This window comes from Cynocephalus volans, chromosome 12, assembly GCF_027409185.1.
Source record: "Cynocephalus volans isolate mCynVol1 chromosome 12, mCynVol1.pri, whole genome shotgun sequence".
In the NCBI taxonomy this organism is placed as follows: Eukaryota; Metazoa; Chordata; class Mammalia; order Dermoptera; family Cynocephalidae; genus Cynocephalus; species Cynocephalus volans.
In genome coordinates, this window is record NC_084471.1 from 105,132,852 (window position 1) to 105,160,598 (window position 27,747).

The window sequence follows — 27,747 nt, forward strand, 5'->3', positions numbered from 1 at the left end:
ATGGTGCTCCAGGCCGCTGCCCTAGATGAACTGGAGTCAAGTATTGACATCAGCCTAGGAACTGAGAAAATGAAGCAAGGTAAGGACATTTTCAATTGCTCAGGATGAATGCTATCTATTGAAATTATAAAGCACGTTAAACAAAAGCTTCTGAAGAAAGGAAACTGGTTTTGTTGGTTTCTTTTGTCAAACTATAAAATTCCTTTTTTACAGCACCGATATTTAGATGGTAATTGACTATTTTGTCCAAATAAATTCAGATTTCCTTTATCTTTTTTTAATCGATAACAAAGAGGAGTTAACCATAACTTAAAACCATTCAAGATTTAGTCTCACCTTCACTAAATAGTTCATAAAACAAATGCTGGCAAATATGTTAAACGTGATCCAGATACTCATGTAATGCTCAGAATGTATAGAAAATTTTTTTAAATTAGCCAATTTTTAAAGAGTTTTTAATTTTTTTTATTCAAAATATTTTAGCATTTACTTGTACATGTCTGTGGGGTATAGTGTATTGTTTCAATACATGCACATACTGCACAGTAATTCATTTAGGGTAGATGGCATAGTTTTGTAGCCATTAGTCCAGCATTTCTCCCCAACCCTTCCTTTATTGTGTGGACTCAATATAGACTAGGCTTTAGGAATACTTAACAGGAAGAGCATCTCCCTATCCTACCCTAACCTAAATAATTGCTGATACTCTGATAGCCTGGGAGATGTCTTTAGCAACCCTAAGAAGGATGACAAAAACAAAAAAAGTACAAAGAAAACACACCAAAAACCAAAACGTAAAATAACTAAGTAGCATTGGATGTATTAAATAGCAAGTTTATAGCATGTGATTCAAACTCTAAATCTAACATGAAAATATTTCAGTCATTTCAACAGGGCTCATTTCTAGTCAAAATGTGGTGAAGAGAGGAAAGGATGAAACTAAGATACATTAAATAGAACAATCTATGATTTGGGGAGTATGGTGAGATTTAAGCATTTCTCATTTAATTTAGTTTTAACCTGCCAGTGTATGCTGCAGCCAGAAAAATATTATTGAAGTACATATTAGAATGCATACTTTATTCTCTCCCTCCTCCCTACTTAGTTTAGCCAATTTTATAATTTTTCTGCCTAAAGTTAGTCAAAACAGGGTTGGGGGATATGGGATCGATTATTAGGCAGTCACATGAAAATATCAGCTAACCGAAAGTTTTAAGGATGCTTTCCAGCCATTCATAAAACTAGTGTTATTTAAAACAGTATAAACATATATTTGTGTGTATAAATAAATAACATATAATATATATTACATATGAATATATTATAAAATGACTGACTATTACATATGATGATAATATCAAATATATATTACATATGAATATATTATAAAATGACTGACTATTACATATGATGATAATATCATATATATTACATATGATGATAATATCATATATATCATAAAGGAATTATGAACACCATTTTAATAGTACTAATTTAAGGCAACATGATATAATTCAGTTACTTTTTTGTATACTTTTAAAAATATTTTACTTTGTTTTTCTGCTTATCAGTATTTTATAATTTTTTCTCTAGTTATTAGCTAGAAAAAAATGTTTTATTTGAGTTTAAATTCATTGGTTACCCTGGATCTTTCCTCTTATCTCTACAGAAATGTAGAAAATGGTTAGTTGAGTCAGTGAAGCTTCTCTGTGGGAAAAATAATTGCCATCCTTAGCTGTTGAGATTATAATATATTTGAATACAGAAATATTTTAGGTACGCTGTTAATTAAATAGGTTGCTATTGAACTGCCCTGGGAAGTTGCCCTTTTCTTCCACATCGCTTCTTCAAACATTTATTAGAGCAAGTGGGATTACTTTTCATATATTTTCTATCCATTATTTTAAGTAAGATAGGCCATTTTGATAGCCTTGACTCCAGAAGTATTGTTGTAACAAAATGAAACAAAACAAAACAAAACACAAATCTCCCTGAAATCAATGGCCCTTTCAGGTTTAAAACATCCCAGCTTACTGAAGCGATAGGTCTGAGGGTTGTGGAGGGCTTTCAAAAAGAGGAAATGCCTACGAGGCAAAAGAAAGAAAAAAGAATGTGCACATCCTGACAATATGAGAAGTGATCATTTGCATGTTTGAGTTCAGCAACTTTGAAATTCGTCTTCTGGTATTAGCTTCATAGTGGGAGGCCACTATTTTGCTTTTTGGATATCTCATGTAATTAGTTATATCCCCCTATATAGGTATTTAGGGTCGAATAAGAGAATAAAAATAAAGGAAGGAATAAAAAGATGGGAAATAAAAGCAATTTATACTGAGTGTAGAAAACTACACTTCAGAGCTTAGAAAATAGATTAAATAGAGAATGAACATATAACAGGTATAAATATATACCCACATATTCAGAAGTGCAATAAATGTTCAATTTATTTGTTCCTTAAATAAAATTAAATCCTACTCTAAGTCCTCATCTCGCTGAACAGAGGAGTGACTTACATGTTGACATTTGGTGGTATTGAGGGTGGGGGGTGTTTTGCAGGATATATGAAGTGTCTCAGGTTTTATGAGACACCAAAGCATCAAAATGACCTGACGTCCTCATTTTTCAATGATTTTTTCTAAGAAGACCATGTTGCAAAGTGAATGACCCCTTTCATTACAACAAAACCCTTTCTGTTTCTTTAGCTTTGAATTATACACATCTTCGTTGAAGCTGAGGTAATCTATAAGTAGGATTTAGCATCCCTATGTGCACGACAAAATCTTATGTGCTAAAAACTTGCCAACTTTGCCATGGAAAGGGCAATGACTACCACCAATACATGCACATTATCACTTCTCATATTGCTAGATGTGCACACTCTTCTTTCTTCCTGTTGGCTCATAGATGTGTTCCTCTTTTTGAAATCCCTCTACAACTCTTAGAACCATCACTTCAATAAGCTGGGATGTTTTAAAAACTGAAAGGGCCATTGATTTCAAGGAGGTTCATTTTGTTTTGTTTTGTTGCAACGATCCTTCTGGAGGGAAGGATATCAAAATGGCCTATCTTACTTGAAATAATGGTTAGAAAATATAAAAAACAATTCCACTTGCTATAGCAGTAAATAATCTTCACCTTGTCAACACACACACACACACAATATCGAAAACTAGGACAGCTATAACACAAGAAAAAAGTGACAGCGAAAGCTCCCTTTTATTTAATTCCTGTTATTTCAGATTTACTGAAAACACAGCACATATATATCCTTTAATGAAAACAATAGAGATGGCGCTATTTACTAAATAAAGATATACAGGTTCAAAGGAGGTAAGAAGGTAGAATTATACACTACAAATGTTTGACCAAGATTTTAGAACTGTAATACCTCTAGCACTAATACCCCATTGCACACCATGCCAATTCATGGACAGAAAAATGGAATGTCATAATAATGTATTTTCTTATTTGTTAGCATAAGAAAGAGAACAAGTACTCATATTCTTGATACCTGAGATTTAAAAAAAAATTCATAGAGAATTAAGTAAATAAATAAGGTTATATTAGAAAGGTTATAAAAGCTCATTAGAAAGAGTTTGGACTCAAATTCTAAACTGAGGCATATACAATCCTCAAAAGGATGACAGACATATGTTTTGTTTCTTCTGTTTCTTGACCTTTGCCATGTCGACGGCAGGGTAATTTTGTCCGCCTGAGATCCATCTGTCCGTTTGTGCTTCAGACCACAACCCGAAATTAGTTTTTATTCAGTCGATTATTCCATCCTCCTACCTGCATTGGCCATATAGTCCCTTTACACTGAATCATCCCCAGCAGCATACAAACATTATTATTATAGCTTTTTAGAAGTTCCACACAACCATTCATCTCATTCCAACTCTTCGCTCGCTCACTCCCTGCTCACACGGCAAAATTTCTCTGAGAGTCTGTGCTGACTTCACTCGCCTCTTTCCAAGCAATCTGACTTCTTCTCTGTCACTTTCCGAAACCAAGGACACTAGTGATCTTCATGTGCTCCATTTCATTCCTTCTATTACCACTGCTACCACCCCTGCTGAAGCTAGATTGAGTACAGCTAGAGTATTCTAAAGTCTCTCCACCAAGTAGTCCAGAGAACTTTCAAAGACATAAATTTGGAAATGCCAAACACCTACCTGAAATCATTTTCCATCACACCTAGGAGAAAATCAATTTCCTTCCAGGACTTTCAAGACTCAGCCTCATTTTGCTCCTGTCTAACTGGTCACTGTCCTCAGTACCTCTGATCCAGTCACGCCTGTACTCTGCCATATTCTTTTGAGTTATTTCTGGATTCAACCACTTGCGCTTGCTGATCTTTTGGCTTGAAATGTGATCTCTAGTTTATTTGGCAGAGATGGCCACTGCTCATATTTTAAATCTTAGTTTTAATGTGATTTCTGCAGAGTGGGTCTCATGGCCACCCTTTTTAATCTCTTCTGTCTTACCACTCAGAGCAGCCTGTTCATTGCATTCCTAGCACTTGCTGCAAGCTATCATTTTTAATTAATTTTATCTGTTCATTTTCCATTATTTGTCAGCTCCAAGAGGGCATGAATTGTCTATTTTGTTTACTGTAAAACTAGCATGGAGTAGATGATTAATAAATATGTGTTTGATGATGAACAAACAGATAAATGCAGTGCAGGTTCAAAACTGAAGCAGAGGGCCGAGCCTGTGGCGCACTTGGTAGAGTGCTGCGCTGGGAGCGCGGCGACGCTCCCGCCGCGGGTTCGGATCCTATATAGGACTGACCGGTGCACTCACTGGCTGAGTGCCGGTCACGAAAAAACGACAAAACTGAAGCAGATACTGCAGTTTGTGCCTATTGTGTTTCTTCAAAATTCTACATAGTCCGCAGAAATGCACACTTGATAACGAGATTTAAGAAATTTGGCAGAAACATTACACTGCCTCCCACAGTAGCACACGTGGGGGTGGGAGGTATGTGAATGGGACATATGACTTCCTTGATCCCGGGAGAGACACACACAGGAACCCTGGAGAGTACAGAAACCCAGTACAGCCAAATAGAGTAAGGAAGAAAATTTCCAGCCACCACCAACCCAACTCCCTACTGGACCCAGGAAGAGCCTCTGCATGTAGGAAAGAGGAAAGAGAAACCCTGCTAAGGGGAACCTATTCAAACTGAGGAGCTCCAGTATATCCCCATGTGTCCATCAGGGTCACGAGATGCTAGTGAGGGTGCCAACAATCCAGCCCAGGGTCACTGACTCTAGCCAGTAAGTGACAAGGGACTGAGATGCTTCTCCCAAGAACTTGAGAGTACACCCGTGTCACATCCTCAATGAACTAACACAGGCCACTAACCTCAGCAAGGAATCACTAAGTGTCCCAGTTCCTAGGCCAAGGAGGCACTCACATGAAACTCTGATATTGAATACAGCTGAAATACCCATATGGAGAGTACACTAGTGCTTCTACCTGGAAGTAATACTAAAACACCCTACTCAATGATCAATATAAAACAACTACAGGAGGAAGTCTCCCTCCTCAAAGCCCACTCCAAACTAACAGAAGAAAAACTGCTATATCAGATGACCAGACATCAATGTAAAGATACTATGACACCACAGAAGGAATAAAATAATTTTCAAGTACCAGACCCCATAGAGCAGGAAGCCCTTGAAATGACTGAAAAGGAATTGCAGACAAGAATCTCAAGGAAACTCAAAGAGATATAAGAAGACTCAGTCAGATAGCACAATGAAGTGAGAAAAATGGTCAAGGATATGAAGGAGGAAATCTCTGTAGATTAATACTTTAAAAAAGAATGTAACGGAACTTCCGGAACTGAAGTATTGATTCAACAAAATAAAATGCACAACTGAGAGCCCAAGCAGCAAACTAGAGCAAGCAGAAGAAAAAAAACTCTGATCTTGAAGGCAGTCTTTTTGAAGCAACCCAGGAAGACAAACCAAAGAAAAAGAGTCCAAAAAGTGAAGAAAATCTAAGAGAGCTAGCAGAAAACCTTAAGCATGCAAACATCTGAATCATGGGTGTTTCAGAGGGGAGGAGAAAGGAAAAGACATTGAAAATATATTCAACAAAATAATTTCAGGAAACTACCCAGACATAGGGAGAGACATGGACCTTTAGATGCAGGAGGTTCAAAGATCCCCAATCAGAATCAATTCAAAAGTGTTCTCTCCAAGATAAATTATAGTCAAACTGGCAAAGCTCAAAGACAGAGAAAGAATCCTAAAAACAGCATTAAGTCATGTATTGGGGAGTCCCCATCAGACTAACAACAGACTTCTCAATAGAAACTCTACAAGCCAGAAGAGGATGGGATGATATATTCAAAACACTAAAAGAAAAAATAAAATACCAGCCAAGAATACTACACCTGGCAAGCTATCTTTCAGAAATAAAGGAGAAATACTGTATTTCCCAGACAAACAATAACTGTGGGAGTTCACCACCACATGATGAGCCCTAGAAAAAATCCTTGAGGGAGTCCTGCATGTGAAATCCAAGAAATAATAATTGCTACCATGAATACACAAGAAAGACAAAACCCACTGGTAGAACAAAAAATACAAATGAGAAAAAGAAAGGAACTATATCTTACTGACTCAAAAAACCAACAAACACTGAAGACAAATGATAAAAGAAGAAAGGAACAAAAGATATTTAAAACATCCAAATGAGAATTTATATAATGCCAGGAGTAAGACAATACCTTTCAATAACAACCCTAAATGTAAATGGATAAATTGCCCACCAAAAAGACACAAACAGATTGATTGGGTTAAAAAGCTAGACACAACTATAGGCTATCTTCAAGAGACTCATCTCACTTGTAAAGACACACAGAGACCAATAGCGAAGGGATGGAAAAGCATATACCATGCAAATGAAAACTAAAAATGTGCAGGAGTAGCTATTCTTATATTGCATAATATATACATTAAACCAAAAACCATAAAAAGAGATGAAGAAGGTGATTATATAATAATAAAGTGGTATACAGAGCAAACAGTCATATAATCATAAATATATATGCAACCAACATCAGAGCACACAGATACATACAGCAAATACTATTAGACAAAGCAATAAATGCAAATATGGTAATAGTTAGGGACCTCTCAGCATTGGACAGATTATCTAGGCATCAAATTAACAGAGAAACACAAGATTTAAACTATGCTTTAGTCCAATTGGACTTGGCAGATATTTACAGATCATTTCATCCAACAACTACAGAATTACATTCTTCTCATCAGTACATGAAACATTCTCCAGGATAGAATACATGTTAGGTCACAAATCAAGTCTCGACAAACTTAAAACAATTTCAAGTATCTTTTCAGACTACAAGGCATTAAAACTAGAAATCAAAAACAAATGAAACTCTAGAAACTATACAAATACATGAAAATTAAACAATGTGCTCCTAAATGACCTGTAGGTCAAAGAAAAAATTAAACAGGAAATTAAAAAATGTCTTTAAACTACTGAAAATAAAGATACATCATACCAAAACAAGTGGGATACTGCAAAGGCACTACTAAGAAGTAATTTTCTTGCAACAAATGCTTACATTAAAAGAATAGAAAGATTCTAAATAAACAATCTAATGCTATACCCTAAAGAACTAGGAAAACAAGAACAATCCAATCCCAAAATTAGTAGACAAAAGAAAAATAGTTAAGATCAGAGTAGAAATAAATGAAATAGACACCAAAAAAATTACACAAAAGATTGGTTTTTCAATAAGATAAACAAAATAGACAAACCATTAGCTAGGCCAACTAAAAAAAAGCAGAGAGAAGCCCCAGATAATAAAAATGAAAAATGAGAAAAGAGACATTACAATTGATACCACAGAAATACAAAGCATCATTAGAGACTACTACAAACAACTATATGCTAACAAATTTGAAAACCTGGAAGAAATGGATAAATTTCTGGACACATTCAAAATACCAAGAATGAATCAAAAAAAAAAAAAGAAAGAAAGAAAAGAAAACCCAAACAGACCAATAACAAGCAATGAGAATGAAGCAGTAATCAACAAAGAAAAGCCCAAGACCAGATGGCTTTACTGCTGAATTCTACCAAACATTTAAAGAGGAATTAATACCAATCTTCTTCATACTATTCCAAAAAGTTGAAGCAGAGGTCATTCTTCAAATCTCACTTTATAATGCCAGCATCACCTTAATACCAAAACCAGGCAAAGATACAGGAAAAAAAGAAAACTACAGGCCAATATATTTAGAGGACATAGATGCAAAACTTCTCAACAAAATATTAGCAATCAGAGGAGAGCAACACATCAAAAATTATATGTCATGATCAAGTGGAATTCATCCCAGGAATGCAAGGATGGTTCAACATATGCATGTCAATAAATGTGATACACCCTATCAGCAAAATCAAGGACAAAAACCATATCTTTGTGTCAATAGATGCAGTAAATGCACTGATAAAATTTAACATCCCTTCATGGTAAAGACTGTCAGTAAATTAGGGATAGAAGGAAAGTATCTCAACCCAATAATAGCCATACATGACAAATCCATTGCCAACATTATCCTGAATGTTAAGAACAGGAACCAAACAAGGATGCCCACTCTCATCACTTCTATTTAACATAGTACTGGAGGTACTAGCCAGAGCAATCAGGCAAGAGAAAGAAATAAAGGGCATCCAGATTGGAAATGATGATGTCAAATTGTCTCTGTTTGCAGATGATATGATGCTATAAATAGAAAAACGTAAAAACTCTATTAAAAAAACCCTTAGAGCTGATAAACAATTTCAGTGAGGTTGCAGGATACAAACTCAATATGAAACATCAGTACCATTTTTTACTCCAACAATGAACTGGCAGAAAAAGAAATTGAAAAAAGGATGACCATTTGCAATAGTCACCAAAAGATAAAAAAGAGACAGAATAGCCAGGAATAAATTTAACCAAGGAGGTGAAATATTTCTACAAGAAATATAAATCACTGCTGGAAGAAATTTAAGAGGATACAAAAAGATGGAAAGACATTCCATGTTCATGGATTGGAAAGATTAACATCATGAAAATGTCCATATTACCAAAAGTGATCTACAGATTCAATGCAATCCCCATCAAAATGCCAATAAGCGAGAGAGGCCTGGAGAGCTGCCAGGCCCACGTGCCCTTAGGCACCCACGCTGGAGTAGAAAGGTGCTGCCATGGCACCTCCCCAGCCCAAGCCAATGCACACTGCCCAGAGAGGCCCTAAAGCTGCCAGGCCCACAGGACCCGAGCCACCCACATTGGAACAGGTAGGCATCACTGTGAGAAACCCAGGCCAGTCCCTGTGGCCCAGAGAGGCCCTAGCCTCCTGCCCACAGGCACCAAGGCAGCTGTGCCAAATTGGCAGTCCCAGCAGGATCCTAGCCAGACATGAGGGTTGAAGGAGTGGACCATGAAATCCCCTGCCGCAATGACTAAATACCAAAGGAAAGATACCAGAAATATGAAAGATCAAGATAGTACACCACCAAAGGGTAATAACTCTCAAGCTCTAGATCCTATAGAACAGAAAGTCCTTGAAATGACTGACAAGATATTTTGAGTGATAATTCTAAGGAAACTAAATGAGATACAAGAAAATTCAGTTAAATAACACAATGAAAGGTGAAAAAGTATACAGGACCTGAAAGAAGAAACGTACAAAGAAATCAATGCCCTGAAAAAGAATGTAGCAGAGCTTGTGGAGCTGAAGAATTCATCCAACGAAATAAAAAACACAACAGAGAGTTGAACCAGCAGGCTAGAAAAAGCAGAAGAGAAAATTTCTAACTTGAAGAAGGGCTGTTTGAAATAATACAGGCAGACCAAAAAAAAAAAAAAAAAAAAAAGAATTAAAGAATTAAAAACACTGAAGAAAATCAAAGAGAGATAACAGACAACCTTAAGAGCTCAAATATCCAAATCATGGGTATTCCAGAAGGGGAGGAAAAAAGAAATGGCATTGAAAATTTATTCAATGAAATAATGGCAGAAAACTTCCCAGGAATAGGGAAAGAAACAGATCTTCAGATTCAGGAGGCTCAAAGATCCCCAACATATTCAACCCCAAAAGGTCCTCTCTAAGACATGTTGTAGTCAAATTGGTAAAACTCAAAGACAAAGAGAGAATCTTAAAAGCTGCAAGAGAGAAGCATCAAGTCACCTGTAAGGGAGCCCCAATCAGACTAACATCAGACTTTCATCACAAATTCTAAAAGCCAGAAAGGAATTGGATGATATATTCAAAATACTGAAAGACAGAGATTGCCAGCCAAGAACAGTTTACCCAGCAAGGCTATCCTTCCAAAATGAAGGACAAATAGTGTATTTCTCAGACAAACTAAAACTGCAGGAGCTTACTACCACACGTCCAGCCTTACAAGAAATTCTCAAGGGAGGAATGGGTTGGTACCTGAAAAACAACCACCACTGCCATAAATGATCAAGAAAAAACAAAACACACTAGTAAAATAAAAATGATAACAATAAAGAGAAAAAAGTTTATCTACCACCCCAAGAAATCAACAAATACAGAAGACAAACAGCAAATCAGAAAGAAAGGAACAAAAGATACTTAAGACATCCAAACAAAAATCAATAAAATGCTAGGAGAAAACTAACACTTTTCAATAACAGCTATTAATGTAAAAGGATTAAAATCCCCACCCAAAAGAAGCAGACTGACTGACTGGACTAAAAAGGTAGATCCAACTATATGCTGCCTTCAAGAGACTCAACTCACTGGTAAAGACACACATAGACTATGAGTGAAAGGATGGAAAAAGATATACCATACAAATAGAAATGAAAAACAAGCCAGAGCAGCTATTACTATATTTGATAAAATAGACTTTAAACTAAAAACCATAAAAAGAGATAAAGAAGGCCACTATATAATGATAAAAGGATTTATCCATCAAGAAGACATAACAATCATAAATATATACACAGCCAATGTTAGAGCAGCCAGATTTATAAAGCAAATACTATTAGACCTAAAGAATGAGATAGACACTAATACCATAATAGCAGGGGACCTGAACACCCCACTCTCAATATTGGACAGATCATCGAGGCAAAGAATCAGCAGAGAAACACAAGATCTAAACAGCACTTTAGACCAATTAGACTTAGTAGATATCTACAGAACATTCCATCCAACAGCCTCAGAATATTCATTCTTCTCATCAGCACATGGAACATTCTCCAGGATAGATCACATGTTAGGTCACAAAGTGAGTCTCAACAAATTTTAAAAAAACGGAATTATTCCATGTATTTTTTCAGATCACGATGGATTAAAATTAGAAATAATTAACACTACCTGACTTTAAACTACACTACAAAGCTATTGTAACCAAAACAGCATGGTACTGTCATAAAAACTGACACATGGGTAAATAGAATAAAATAGAGATTCCAGAAATCAACCCACACACCTACAGCCATCTGATCTTTGCCAAAGGCACCAAGTCTACACACTGGGCAAGGGACTGCCTCTTTAGCAAATGGTGCTGGGAAAACTGGATATCAATATGCAGGATAATGAAACTAAACCAATACCTCTCACCATATACCAAAATAAACTCAAAATTGATTAAAGAATTAAATATACACCCTGAAACCATAAAACTACTTAAAGAAAACATAGGGGAAACACTCCAGGAAGTAGGACTGGGCAAAGACTTCATGTACACAACCCCAAAGCACAGGCAACTAAAGGAAAAATAAACAAATGGGATTATATCAAACTAAAAAGCTCTGCACAGCAAAAGAAACAATTAACAGAGTTTAAAGACAACCAACAGTGTGGGAGAAAATATTTGCAAAATATACGTCTGACAAAGGACTAATATCCAGAATGTACAAGAACTCAAGCAACTTTACTGCAAAAAAATAAAGTAACCCAATTAAAAAATGTGCAAAGGAGCTGAATGAGCATTTCTCAAAGGAAGATATACAAATAGCCAACAGACACATAAAAAAATGCTCAACATCACTCAGCATTTGGGAAATGCAAATCAAAACCACACTGAGATACCATCTCACTCCAGTTAGGGTAGCTAATATACAAAAGACTGAAAATGATAAATGCTGGTGAGGTTGTGGAGAAAAATGAACCCTCCTACACTCTTGGTGGGACTGCAAAATGGTGCACCCTTCATGGAAAATGGTATGGAGGTTCCTCAAACAATTGCAGGTAGATCTACCATATGACCCAGCTATCCCACTGCTGGGAATATACCCAGAGGAATGGAAATCATCAGGTCGGAGGGATACCTGTTTGCCAGTGTTTATTGCAGCACTCTTTACAATAGCCAAGAGTTGGAACCAGCCCTAATGTCCGTCATCAGATGAGTGGATATGGAAAATATGGTATATTTACACAATGGAATACTACTCTGCTTTGAAAAAGAATGAAATACTACCATTTGCATCAACATGGATAGACTTGGAAAAAATTATGTTAAGTGAAATAAGTCAGGCACAGAGAGAGAAATACCACATGTTCTCACTTATTTGTGGGAGCTAAAAATAAATACACAAACAAATGGCGGGGTTACAGAAGAAAACACAACAATCACAATTCCTTGAACTTAAGACAAGCAAACAGATATGATGTTGATGGGCAGGAGGAGAAAGAGAAAGGGGGGAGAGAGGATTCAGTAAACTTCTACAAAAATCAACTACATTGTATATTGATAAAATAATAATAATAATAATAATAATAATAATAATAATAAATAAAATTGCACAGGAGACAGAAAAACAACTGGTACCCAGAGCTGGGCAGCTAATAAACAGGTTGAGCAAAAGTTATAACTGCGAAAGAAGCTGTCTCTTAGACTTCACACTAGAGAACACAAGTTTTCTGGCAGGAGGAAATAGTAATAATGCTTAATAGCACCTATCCTAAAAAAAAAAAAAATACCAATGATATTCTTGACAGAAATAGAAAAAACAATCCTCACATTCATACGGAACAACAAAAGACCCTGAACAGCAAAAGCAATCCTAAGCAAAAAAATAAGAGTAAAGTTGAGTCATAACATTACCAGACTTCATATTACATTACGAAACTATAGTAACCAATACAGCATGGTACTGGCATGAAAACAAACACTTGGATCAGTGGAGTAGAATATAGAAACCAGAAATCAACCCACATGCTTACAGCCAACTGATCTTCAACAAAGTCACCAAGAACATACATGGGTAAAGACTGCCTCTGCAATAAACGGTTCTGGGTAAACAACATCCATATGGTAGAAGAATGAAACTAAACCTGTACCTCTAGCCATATGCCCTAATCAAGTCAAAATAGATTAAAGACTTAAATATAAGACCTGAAGCTATGAAACTCCTAAAAGCAAACATAGAGGAAACACTTCAGGATGTAGGTCTGTGCAAAGACTATAAATAAGACCTGGACAGAGTAGTCAAAAAAATGAAAAATAAACAAATGGGATTATATCAAAGTAAAAAGCTTCTGCACAACCAAAGAAACATTTAACAGAGGGAAAAGACAACCTATAGAAAGTGAGAAAATGTTTGAAAACTATGCATTGGACAAGGGATTAATATCCAGATTATACAAAGAAGTGAAACAATTTAAAGTTACACAATTAAAAAATGGGCAAAGGAGCTGAACAGGCGTTTCTCAAAGGAAGATATACAAATGGCCAACAGACACATGAAAAAGTGATCAACATTACTAATTATCATGGAAATGCATATCAAAACCACACTGAGATATCATCTCACCCCAATTATATTGGGTGTTATCAAAAAGACAGAATAACAAATGCAGGCAAGGGTGTGGAGAAAGGGGACCACTTCTGCACTGTTGGTGGGACTGTAATTGGTGCAGTCATTATGAAGAACATTACAGAGTTTCCTCAAACAACTACAGATGGAACTGCCCTATGATCCAGCAATCCCACTGCTGAGTATATAGTCAAAGAAATGGAAATCTTCATGTTGAAGGGATACCTACACTCCCGTGTTTATTGCAGCTCTATTTATAATAGCCAAGAGTTGGAACCAACCCAAATGTCCATCGAGAGATGACTGGATAAGGAAAATGTAGTATATTTACACAATGGAATACTGCTCTGCCATAAAAAAGAATGAAAGTCTGTCAGTCTCATCATCATGAATGAACATAGAAAAAATTATGTTAAGTGAAATAAGCCAGGCAGAGAAAGAGAAATACCACATGTCTTCACTAACAAGTGAGAACTAACAAAATGAACAAAGAAAGATACAATAATCACAATAATTTGTTGAACTTTCAAAAGGAGAGAACAAAACTGAGGTTATCACAGGTGGGGAGGGGGTGGAGGGTTAGTGGGAAATCAGTAAAGGGTCACAAAAATGATTGCATTGTATAATGTTGAATATACTAATTATCCTGATCTGAGCATCACATATTGCACACACGTATTGATATTCAATGCTGTACCCTACAGATATGTACAATCAGTAATGTTTCTTCAACAAAAATAAAATAAAATAAACTTTTTCATTAGTGAGAAAGCAGATATTCTTAGAAACATTCGGTGAGTATTAGGGCATGCCGATGTTTCACCATAAGGAAGGATGCCCTGCGGGGGCAGCTGCAGGCCTGGGGAACTCTACCCTGAAGAGCCATGCAGACTTCTCTGCTTGGATGTGACAGTAGAATACATGGTAACATTTGCAGTGGTTCTAGGAATACCCTGAGAACATTTAATCAAAAGAAAGAAGCAGATTTTTTTTCCATATAACAAAGAGAAAAAGTTTTTTTTGTGTCATCTCCTTGGCAACTATCAGGACAAATTGCCTAAAGAAGTTTGTAAGGTATTGGTTATGAATGCAAATATAGTCTTACTTGTTTCCTAATCCAAATGTATTTATTTTTATTTTTCAGGTTATTTGGACAGATATAAGATTTGTATTTTAGGTGTTATTGTGGTTTTTATTATGATGATGATTACTGCTAGTGCTTGTAGTATTTTAATTTATAAAGGTGAGTAAATTACATCCTTTATTTCTTCACTTTTTTTTTTCTTTTTCAGTTCTTTCTATGGTATGATTCTCTTCTTTTATGTCTTAATCATGATCTTTTCTCAGAATCATTCTCTTCCCATTATTCACGGTATATTTAATGAGTATCAATGAAAGAATTGTTAATAATTGCATGACCGATATAAGGCATCAGGAGATGTAAAAATGATAAAGCAAAATTGTTCACCCTTATAATCCCATATTTCATTCAATACTTCCTTGCCAGTTGTAATCACTATTTTGTCTTCTATTGCCATCGGTTTTATATAAACAAAATTACACAATTTGCATGTATCTTTGCACCTTTTTTCTTTTTTCTTTCAATATAATGCTTGCATGATTTTTGCATGTTATGACATGTAGCAAAAACTCATTAACTTGTTGAAGAAAGAGGATGGAAAAATTTTTATATAAAGTTTCAGAGAGTAAATATTTTAGGCTTCATTAGTCATACAATCTATGGTGCAACTACTCAATGCTGCATTTGTAGTGTAAAAACAGCTATAGAAAATAACTTTAAAAATGAGCATGTTTGTGTTTAAATAAAATTTAACTTGAAAATTTGAATACTATATAATTTTCGTGTATCACAAAATATTGTTTCTCTTTTTCTTTTTTTAAATCTTAGATAGAAAATTTAATTTTATAAAAATGCAAGTTTCACAAAATTAATTTGTGAATGTTTTACTTAGATTGTTCATGTAATTTGATAACACTAATACACATGGAAGAATAAAGGTGCATGAATAGCTAACAAAAAATTAAAGCAGGAGAGTTTACTAGAAGTGGATGGAGAACTGGTTTATTAAACATTACTGATTTCCTGTCTAACACTAGAACAAAAGTGGACTCAAGATTAAATAGATTTTAAGATAAACTGTAAGTAAACTTAAGGTAAAACTATTAATAGAAAAAAAATGCAGGAAAGTGTATTTGTGACCCTTGTCTCTTCTTCCTTTTCTCATTTTGGTTCTTTTCTACTTTCTCTTCCTTTTCATTTTTTTTTTTTTCTTCAAAGAAACATTTTCATTTATTAAAAATATCACATGGCTATCTTATTTATGTCTTCTGGAAGAAGAGCAGATAGTCCCAAATGTTATCTGAAAACTTAATGGTTTTAATGTGCCTCTTTAGATTTTTGGTTTTTTTTTTTAAAGATAATTTATTATACATACATGTGGGATACAACATTGATTTTCAGTAATTGTGTACAACGTGTGACGGTTATATCAGCATAGTTAGCTTATTCGTGATTACGATATGCAATCTTTGTGTCTGTTGTCTAATTCCTCATTAGCCCCAACCTCTCCCCTCCCCTTCCCCTTTCCACCTCTAGTTACCACTATTATTTTCTCTCTTTCTAAAAGTTCAATGTAATACCGTGTCTGTTGTTTCTGTCTGTCTTTCTCTCTTATCTCTCTTTTGCATGATTACTTTTAGTGTTTTTAAATGTATAAATTATTCTTAGCTTGTGGCTGTACAAAGACAGAAAATGGGCTTAATTCGGTCTCAGGCTGGGTTTGCAGAACCTTGCTGTAGTGTGTTTCATACCACCATGTACTAGTCTTTCTACTTGTGATGCACATTTGAATTGTGTCCCATTCTGACTATTGCAAATAGTGTGACTTTGAACATCCTTCTATTTTTAGTCTTTTAATGAATAGTGGATGTCATTTGTGATATACTTATGAGAATTAACAATCCATGGCTCAGCTTTAGCAGATAATACCATAGACAACAGGTAATCCCACCAGAAGGGTATGTGAATGCCAGTTGTTCTGCAACCTTTTCAACATTTTATTGTCAGTTTTATCTATCTTTTGCCATTCTGATGAATGCATGTTGGTACCATGCTGTGGCTCTAATTGACATTTTCCTGATGACCAATATGGTTAAGAACCTTCATATTTACTGTTCGTTTAGGTGCAGTATTCTGTGACAGGCATGTTCAAATATTTTGCCTCTATTTTTGTTTTTTTCTTCTGCTTGATTTATAAGATTTATTTAATATTCTAGATGGGAGTCTTTTGTAGTTTATAGGTATTATAAATATTATCTTCCACTGCAAAGCAAAATTTACCCTTTGCATGATGTTTTTCAATGAACAGAAGTTCTTAATTTTAAGGTAGTGCAATTTATTTTTTATTTTTCTCTATCGTTACAACATTTTGCATACTGGTTAAGAAATTTACTGTACTCCAGAGAAATGAAGAATTACCCTAGTGTTTCTATTATAATCTTTTTATGTTTTTATTTTTCCTCACATTCAGAACTCTATTCCACTTGAAATTTATTTTTATAAATGTTAGGAGATGGGAATTAAAATGCCTTTTTTTACATTCAGATAACATTTCAATATGAAATAATTTATTGGAAAGACCGTACTTTCCCTACTTAACTGCAGTTGGTCCTTAGCCATAAATCAGTTGTGTAAGAAAAAGTCTTTTTTACTGGATTCATACTATATTCTATTGCTTTATTTTATTTATCTTTGTGTTAATATCTTTCGGTCTTAATACTGTAGATTTATAGTAAATCTAGCTATCTGGTAGTTTAAGTCTTTTAACTCTATTTTTCTTCACCAAGTTTGCCTTAGGCATTCTAGATTCTTTAAATTGCAATATAAACTACCTATAATTTTAATTGAGGTAATATTAAATCCATAGTCCATTTTCAGAGAATCATCATCCTAACTACGTTGAATCATACATTTAAAACATTTATTTGGTGCTCTACAATTTCTCTTAGCAATATTTTATAGCTTTCAGAGTAGGTGTCATATATATTCTTCTATGAACTTATTCTTAAATACTCTGCTTTATAATGCAATTGTAAGTGGTATAGTGGTATATTTGTTATATTTATTTTCTATTTAGCTTGTTGCTAGCCTATAGAAGCTATCTATACATATATATGTATGAGGTATCTTCATAAATTTCATGGAAAGTTTCATATTACCTTTTAATTCATTTTTCCATGAACTTTTAAAAGTGACCTCGTGTGTATATATCCATATATCTCACACGTAGCAAACTTGCTATCATTTATGATTTATATTTAATAAATTATCATTATTTTGAACATTCCATGTACACATTCAGATTATCTGCAAATAATCATAGCTTTACTTATTCTCTCGAAAAACTTATGCCTCTTATTTTTTTATTACCTTATTTTAGTGGGTGTAAATTTCAGTACAAGGTTGAATAGAAGCAGTGATAGCTCACATTATTATCTCATTCTTAATATCCTTAAAAATATTTAATATTTCCCCAACAAGTAGGAGTAAAAGGTGACTTAAAATTTTGTGGACAAAAGGAACTAAAAGATAAAAATGAAAAATATAAACTTTATCTCTCAATATAAGCTCTATGAAGTTCAAGACACTTTTGTAAGAGATAATACCAGCCATTTAGTCCATTTATAAAGAACTGAGGGTCCTGGGAATTTACTATGTCAATGAAGTCTTTTTTACATTATTAACTAAAGAAAAATGGGTGCCCTTTAAAGAAATTTTAACATTAGGAAACAAAAAAAAAAAAGGTCAGAAGGAGCCAAGTCAGGACTATATGGTGGACACCTAATGGTTTCCCATCAAAACTCTTGTAAAATTGCCCTTGTTTGATGCAAGGGATAAGCAGGAGGGTTGTAGTGGTGAAGACCTCTCTGGTGAAGTTTTCCCAGGTGTTTTACTACTTCTCCCAAGTGTTCACTACAAAATTTTGGCTAACTTTCATAAAACACTCTCAAAATAAGCAGACGTTGTCATTCTTTGGCCCTCCAGAAAGTCAACAAGCAAAATGCCTTCAGCATCTTAAAAAACTGTTGCCATGACCTTTGCTCTTGACCGATCCACTTTTGCTTGGACTAGACCTCTTCCACCCCTTGGTAGGCATGGCTTTGATCATGCTTTGTTTTCACCATTATATTGGTAAAGACATGTTTCATCCCCTGTCACAAATCTTCAAAGAAATGCTTCAGAATCTTGATCTCATTTGCTTAAAATTTTTATCGAAAGCTCTGTTCTCATCTGCAGCTGATCTGGTCTCAAGTTCTGGCACCCATGGAGCAGAAAGTTTATTCAAGTGAAATTTTTCAGTCACAGTCATGTAACCTGAACCAGTTGAGATGTCTGTGGTGTTGGCTATTGTTTCTGCTGTTAATTGTCAGCCATCTTCAATTAGAGCACAAAGAAAAGTAATTTTTTCCTTACAAATTGATGTAGATGGTCTGTCACCATGGGCTTCAGCTTCACGTCATCTCATCTCTTCTTAAAATGAGTTATCCATTTGTAAACTGCTGATTTCTTTGGGGCATTGTCCCTATAAACATTTTGTAAAGCACCAATGATTTCACCATGTTTTCACTCGAGCTTAACCATAAATTTGATGTTTGTTCTTGCTTCAATTTTAACAGAATTCATGCTGCTCTGAGAGGGGATCTTTTCAAACGGATGTTTTATACTTCTTAGTGCCTCAAACTAAATCCTGTTTGGAAATGTTGTAACAAATCAGTATGGGTTTATTTTGGCACAAAAAAATTTTGCAATCCCTGCATAGTTCTTTTCATAATATGCATTTTCCATAATGTTTTTGAAGACACCCCCCATATTTGTGGACTTTTTTTTTTTTTTTTTTTTTGACCAGTAAGGGGATCGCAACCCTTGGCATGGTGTTGTCCGCACCACGCTCAGCCAGTGAGCACACCGGTCATCCCTACATAGGATCCGAACCCATGGCCTCGGCGCTACCAGCACTGCACTCTCCCGAGTGAGCCATGGGGCCGGCCCAACATTCTTAATCAAATAAAAGGAGCTCCCTTTAATTCCTATATGGCTAAGAAGTTTTCTCCTGAAAGGGGACAAAATGTTATCAAGTGCTTTATTTTGATCTATTGAGATACTTTGTCTCTTTTTTTCTATTAATGTGTTGAATTACACAGATTTTTTAAATGTTAAACTAACCTTTAACTTCTGTGATAGACTCAATTTGATCATAATGCATGGATTTTTTAACATTCTTCAATTAAACGGACCACTATTTTGTTTAAAATATGTACGCATCTGTTCATAAGAGATTGACCTCTAATTTCCCTTTCTTCTAGTACTATTGTCAGGTGGATGTCAAGATTACACTGGTTTCTAAAGCTGACTTGGAAAGTATTCCCTCCTGTTCTATTTTCTGAAAAAAAATTATATCATATTGGTGTTATGTCTTTCCTGAATAATTAGAAGTTTTCATGACTGAAGGACTGGGAGATTTCTTTTTGCAAACTTTTTTAAATTAAGGATTTTTTTTTTTTTTTTTTTTTACTAGATAGAGTATTCAGATATGCTGTTTTTTCTTTGTCAGTCATGCTAACTTATATTCTAGGAATTTGTCTACTTTTTCATTCCTATTATTGCTAATTCATGTTCTTATCTGTCTTTTAATTTTTTTCCTTAGTTTTCCTGGTGGTCTATCTTATTTTAGATTATTCAACAAAAGCCAACTTACGACTTTGTTGAATTTTTCTATTTTACATTAACTTTCTCTTCAGTTGATTTTTGATTTTTTAAAAGTTGTATCATTCTATATTGGTTTTAATTCATCATTCATTAACTTTTTGAAATATGTAATTGTCTTGTTAAAAAGTCTTCCTTCTTTTCTAAGACATAAATTTAGGCCTATAAATGTTCCTCTATGTTTTAAGGGAATGTGCAGCAAATTCAGTTGTATCCCATATGTTTGGATATGGTATATACATATATATATATTTTTTTGTGTTTATATATATATGAACATATGTATATATATATTTCCATACACAAATACAAATATGTACATGAGTATGTGTTTTCAGAAGTGGTATAGATATATAAAATATGAGCATATGATGTGTGTGTGTGTATATATATAAAATATACCAAAAAATATATAACTATTCTTTAGTTCAAAGTATTTTCTACTTCTTATGATGAATTCTTCTTTGACTCACAAGCTATTTAGCATTGCATTGGTTAAATTACAAACTTTGTTGATATTCTAATTTTATTTTTGTTAATGATATATGGTTCAACACTACTGCAGTTAGGTGACATACTCTAAATGTCTTCAATCTTCTAAAATTTGTTGTTACCATTTTATTGTCCTGCATTTTGGTAAATGTTCCATGTGCACTTTAAATGAATGTGTGTTTTTGGCATGCTCCTGTCTTCTGCCAGGCAGGGGGTGCTGCCCACAGCTCCTGCCTACAACCCATGTTGGAAGACTTTTTATTACTGCTTCATCAGTACTTTTGTGTGTGTGTGTGTGACCAGTAAGGGGATCGCAACCCTTGGCTTGGTGTCGTTCGCACCGCGCTCAGCCAGGGAGCGCACCGGCCATCCCTATGTAGGATACGAACCCGCAGCGAGAGCGCGGCTGCACTCCCTGCACCGCACTCTACTGAGTGAGCCATGGGGTCGGCCCTTCATCAGTACTTGTTCCTGATCTGTTTAGGTTTTCTAGTTCTTCATGATTCAACTTAGGTAAATTGCTTATGTCCAGGAATTCATCCATTTCTTGTAGGTTTTCCAGTTTGTTTGCATATAGTTGTTCCTAGTAGTCTCTTATGATCCTTTGTATTTCTGTGGCATCACTTCTAATGTTCCCTTTTTCATTTCTGATTTTATGTATTTGTCTTCTCTCTTCTTTTCTTTCTTAGTCTAGCTGTAGGTTTATTGGTTTCATTTATCTCTTTGAAAAATCAGTTCTCTGTTTCATCAATCTTTTGTATTTTTTAAAATCTCTGATTCATTTACTTCTGCTGTTTCCTTTTCACATCATATAGATCTTTTGCCTTTTTTTGTCCATAATTCTTAACCTTAATATGCCTCAAATACAAGCTGTGAAGGTAATTCCATAATGCCGAGGAGAAATAATTGAGTCTGAGTTGAATTTGAACTGCCTTCCACATTCTTTCTCCTAATGTTTTTGGATAATTATTTATCTATCTTATAAAATAAATAAGTGATATTTTTAATATGTGTGCTTAATTTATTGGAATTTATTGCTTACCATTATTACTATATCAGAAAATTAAAAAATAATCTGTGAAATGCAGGGTATTCACTAAATGAATTCTCATAAATCTTGTTTTACTCTCTTTGTCAATGTTATAAGAAAAAAACTGTGAACCATTTCTCTGAAATATTGTTCTACATGGTTTGTTGTGTTCTTTCTTGACAGGGTTTGGCCACTTCAAATGTAGTTTCTCTATCTCCTCAGGTTTAAAGGATATTTGGAATATAAATTTCAGTATAAATAATTCAATTTATATACTGAACAGTAAGGATAATCACAGTTATGAGGATTGATGCTTACCAATTAGTATGATGCATTTTGTACCCAAAACTAGTTCAGTCTGGGTGGGTTCAGAAAAACAAGCATATAGTACAAGAATAAGGGCGTTAATATAGAAATTAAGGATAGCATGAATATGGGAGAAACTGGGGACCGATGTATACCTGGAAGTTGGGGAATGTGTAGCTGGAGAAAAAAAATAGCCACTAACAATTTTGTCTTAATGCACTAATGTGTTTGGAGAACCTAGGAAGTAGAAGTCCAAGAAGCTAAGACATCTAGTTGCCAAGACTGCAGAAGGGGGATTCATGGAAAGGTCTATGAAGGTCCTATGTTCATGGTTTCCAACGATAATGTCTTTGGCTTTACTTCCACCTTCCATTTCTCATGTTGGTTTTTTTCAACGGCTAACCCAGAACTGTACATTGATGGTGTTTGTAGTTGAAAACATGCAATCCAACATTTTGTCATATATTGTTTTATTATTTTATTGCTTCCTTGGAGATTAAAACAAGTATCCTAGATTTATTACAGTCTAATACGTTAGCATTTTTATTACTCCCGGAATATGCTAGGACTTTATTATATTCTATTTATCCAAAAATGGCAAGGGTGACCTACACAAGCAGAATAATACTGGTTGCTTTAGTGGAAAGTCTGTATATTACTGAGGATGATACATAAGTGCTCTCTTAAATTATGAACTGCTGTCATTTTACCTAACATGACACAGAAAAAATTGTTTCGACCTGTTATGAGATACGAATCTGGTCATCACCATAATCTTTTACATACAATCCTGTCCTTGCCCAATGATCTCAAAATACAGCAGCACATTGTTTTGTCTGGTTCTTAGATTTATATTTGTCTCATTTTCAATTAAATTAGAACTGCATCCTCAGAATTTTTGCCAAGATAAATGGATTGGTTTCCAAAACAAATGCTATTATTTCTCTGAAGATGAGAAAGATTGGAATTCAAGTAGAAACAACTGTTCTGCTCAAAAAGCTGATCTAACTATGATTGACACCCCGGAAGAAATGGTAAGTAATGTAATATACATCTCTTATAAATCATCTTAAGTTGGACCATTAGAAATATTCAAATTCCGTTATAATTTAAAAAACTTTTTACACATGCCTCTCTATACATAATGTTGAAAGTATTCAGAACATGGCATATAAAATACAGTTAAAGTACCTAGGTATATTTTGCTTGAAGTGTGTAAAACTTACATTGAATAGTAGAGTTGATACCTATCTTTATAGTTTAAGGGGTGTAAATAGAAGAGATTGATAGCATTTGGAAACCTCCTAAAATTCAGTACTCCACAAAGAGAGAAGTGTCTTAGAAAGAATGGGATTCTTCATTCTACTCCCTTGGAGGAACTTTCCTCTGACTTCTCAGTCTCGCTTTGGTGCCTGTCTCTGAGGTCCCATGGCAGCCTCCCCCATCAGGGCACTCTATACCAGGAGTACAATAAGCAGTGTACCCCATAGTTTTCCTGAGACTGAAGTATGAGCATCCAGTGAGCAGACACCATGTCTTAACTGTGATTGTATCCTTAGCTGTATTTCACAGTCAGTTACAAATGAAAAGCCTAATGGATCCTTGCTTAATAAATATTGATTTACATGACAAAATTCTTGAGCAGAAAGACTCTCCAAGAACTTTAACAAGGGATTGTAATACTCCATTCCTCTGCATTTGTGGAATTTTTTCTTCCCCAAGTTACTTATATGGTAAGCATATGTGTTTACTCTTGTTTAATCTCTTTAAGAGTGAAAGGATAATATGAGGTAATGTAACTCAATTATTTATTTATTTATTTGCAAATAATGTGCAATTGAGGAGTGTTTCAAATATAAAGCGGAGCAACACAGCAACCAACATTGTTAAAAGAGAATTGCTTGTTACCTCAGCAAATATGCTTTTGGTGAACAAAGTATATTTGTGCAATCTAGTTGAAGATTGGTTCAAATTTAAATGGATGTGAATCAGGCTGAGCCAATTTAAAGATCAGTGCAAGGAAACTAAACTATTTTGGAAGCAACAAAAGATACGGAAATCTTAATAAAATGGGGAAAAACAGATGTGTTAAGAGTAGACACAGCAAATCAAGAAGTAAGGTACGAGATCAATTTAATAGGAGGGCTTCTCTAGTCAATAATATCACTACTAAATTTTGTAAGACTTTTGAAAATGAACATTCTGAGAAATCCTCTGACTGCTCCTTACTGTTCCTCTTGAGGGAAAAAGACTAAATTAGCAGCAAGATGGAAAACTAATGACTGTTAATAAAATGTTTGAAGGATAAAGAAGGGAAAGACAAATATTAAACAAACATTCACTGTAGGAATCTTGTCAGCAAAGAATGACCAAAATGGTGAAGATCAGGGAACATAAAGAACAGAATGCACAAAAATAATTACTTTAAAACTTAAGAGAAATTATTAAACGTATCAGGTAAGAATGAGTGTACTGTTTGGATCAAGAAAAAATACTTTGATCATGTAATATCCTGATATATTTTGAAGATCACAGCTCTTCAAGAATGAGGTAAAGCTGTCTGTGAAGAGTGGAAGCAACAGCGTCTTGAAGAACTTTTAGGGATTGTTTATTTAAAATGATTTAATTAAAGTATTATACATGTTTTTATTGCAAAATTATATTTTCCTTAGTTAAACGTGAGATAAAGTTTGTTTCATGAAATATTTTCAAAATTTATTCCCACTTATTTAAAATTCTTGAATTTTTAACAAGAAGTTACATGGGCATTCATTTGTTGAGCAAATAATGAACACTTTTCACAGGGTGGGCTCCAGGAAACGCAACTCCTAGTTCCCTGTCACCAAGACCACAACTTCTGAGCCTCATCTAAACTTCCCAGTTATTCAATAACATATGGCCTGTTGGTTTCCAATATGTTAATCCTTTCTTACATTCTTTAGAGTTCAAACAAGCTCCTCCCTAACCCTTGAATATGAATTGCCCTTTTCTCCTTTACCCTCTGTATTTACAATGAAATCTTTTCTAGTCTTCGCTCAGAGCACATCCTATGTGCAAGTCTCCCTTAAAGACTCAGATGCTTCTGAGAACCAAAATTTTACTTCGCATTGGTTATACTTCTTAGTTTTTCTTATCTAGTAGAATATTTTCTAACATTATAACAAAATTTTTCTTACTGTAATGAAAACCTTTGAATCCAGGGACAATGTTTTATTAATCTGTTCCTTCATCAATCCAAAGCTTAGCTCAATGACTTTTTTTTTTCAAGTAAATTTATAAATTGCTGCAGAAGATGGTTTATTAAAAACTCACAAGTAATCAGTGTCACTTATCGGATAGGATTTGACCATAGAGTGGTGACTTAGCACAAATCCCTTTTATTTATCATTAAATTGAAACATGGAGCGATACCAGGTCAAGCTTATAGTTTCCCAGGTCTTTAGTAGCAGAGTAGACTCGGAGATTTTCTATATATAGTAATAATTCTAAGACTAAAAAAGGCTCTAAGGTAGCAAAATATTTTGACATTGTATGAGAAGGACAAATACCAAGGAAAAACATTGTATTTATCCCTGAATAATGTGTTTAGAAATTCAAATGTTTGGCAGAAAAATAAATTTAATAATTAAGTTTTAAAGGAATTGAATATATGAAGGGTGTATGTGTGAGTGTGTGTGGGTGTGACTGCATGTAGTATTGGGAGAGAAGTTAAAGTGAAACAAATATTAAACTAAAAATACTAATATTTACTGGGAAGTGGGAAAGCAATATAATAAATATAATGATCAGGAATGCTGGGCAAGAGGTCAGTTGCAAACCCTGGCTTTCCAGAAGCTTGCAGTTTGAAAATCCTGGAGGAACTGATTTTTCAAATGGAACATATCAGTTTAGAGTAAAAAAGTATCTAAAGAAAATTTACCCACATGTTTGTTTTACAAATAAGGAAACTGAAGATCAGAGAAAAAGTACTTTTTCAAAACGCCATAGCTGTTTTCTGATGAAGCCAGGAGTTGAGCAGGTGTTGCCCTGCATCTCACACCTGCAAAGCAAGAGGGACACAATAGGTTGTAATAAAAACTGTCAAGTAAAATTTTTAACTTCATTTTGTCTCTAAAGCATTTTCTTAGCCGCTACAAATGCACTTCTGATCACTGGATTGGCCTGACGATGACAGCAAATCGAGAAGGAAAATGGATAAATGCAACCAAATTTAACAAATGGTAAGTTTCTTTCTATCTAGGACTATTTAAATTTAGATACTGCAACCTTCTCTAGGACCTATGAATTGGCTAAATTTCTCTAGAGCCCGCGATTTTTGTGCATGTTGGAAAGATGAAGTAGATAAGATGGTATCATGTATTGAGATTTGTTTCAACAGCCAATCATAGAGGTTGGAAATCCATGTAGAAAGGTGAAGATCTTCTAGTTGGCTACTTTGGAAACAAAGATTCATATACACAGCTCTCCCACAACCCCAAATCAAACTTTTGCCTGATTTTAAAATATCTTGTTCGATTCTGTATCTCTTCTTCAAGCTGCATGTTACCTTTTTCTGATGTCTTTTACAATTTAAATTCAGCCTGATTTTCATTTTAACCTGATTTTATTTGCAATTGCGCTATCATGCAATTTGTTCTAGACTTCATATCTTTAATTTTACAATATTGAATAATCTGCATAAACACCCCAAATGATGACTTACAGTCACTCAGCCACTTAGTTTATATTAGAGTTTCTCAATAGCAGCACTACTGATATTTTGTACTAAACAATTCTTCATTGTGGAGAAGGGGGCTCTTTCTTGAACACAGCAGAATGTTGGCAGAATCCCTGGTTTCTACCCACTAGGTAATAGTAGCTATACATCCCACCAGTCCCCTGCCTCCAGTTGTGACAATCAAAAATGTCTCCAGCTACTGCCAAGTGTCGTGGGGGGGGTATTGTCCCCAGTTAAGAGGGATTTGAAAGCTCCACTGATTACATGTAACTAAACTAATGTCAGTTTAACAAATTCAAATGGAAAAGAGACTCTTTTGGTTTAACTTGGTATAGGTTTCTCAACCCTAGCAAGAGAGTACTGTTATAGATCACTTTTTCAGGACTTTGGATAGATAAGATTTTTGTTTAAAGGTGGCATTGGACAAAGAAGACATCACAGGATTCCCTAGTACATAATGTTTAATTCTTTATTTCAGGTTTACTGTGAGAGGGAATGAGGAATGTGCTTATCTCAATGGTGACGGTGTAGCAACAGCTAGATGCTACACAGAAAGAAAATGGATTTGCAGGAAAAAAATATACTAA

At 34.6% G+C, this 27,747-nt stretch overlaps 1 protein-coding gene across 1 annotated transcript; it reads left to right on the forward strand.

Moving 5' to 3' along the window:
• Positions 1–27,747, forward strand: CLEC2B (C-type lectin domain family 2 member B). The gene is made up of 4 exons (XM_063115756.1): positions 1–79; positions 23,323–23,477; positions 26,560–26,663; positions 27,639–27,747. Exons 1-4 carry the CDS (start codon positions 1–3, stop codon positions 27,745–27,747), a joined length of 447 nt encoding a protein of 148 aa, XP_062971826.1.

What these genes read in the sequence shown, in the direction of transcription:
- CLEC2B (XM_063115756.1), top strand. Translation starts at nt 1, where the DNA reads ATGGTGCTCCAGGCCGCTGCCCTAGATGAACTGGAGTCAAGTATTGAC. An exon ending in AACTGAGAAAATGAAGCAAG is followed by an intron (nt 80 to 23,322) that starts GTAAGGACATTT and finishes CAATTAAATTAG; the next exon opens with AACTGCATCCTCAGAATTTT. An exon ending in TTGACACCCCGGAAGAAATG is followed by an intron (nt 23,478 to 26,559) that starts GTAAGTAATGTA and finishes TTGTCTCTAAAG; the next exon opens with CATTTTCTTAGCCGCTACAA.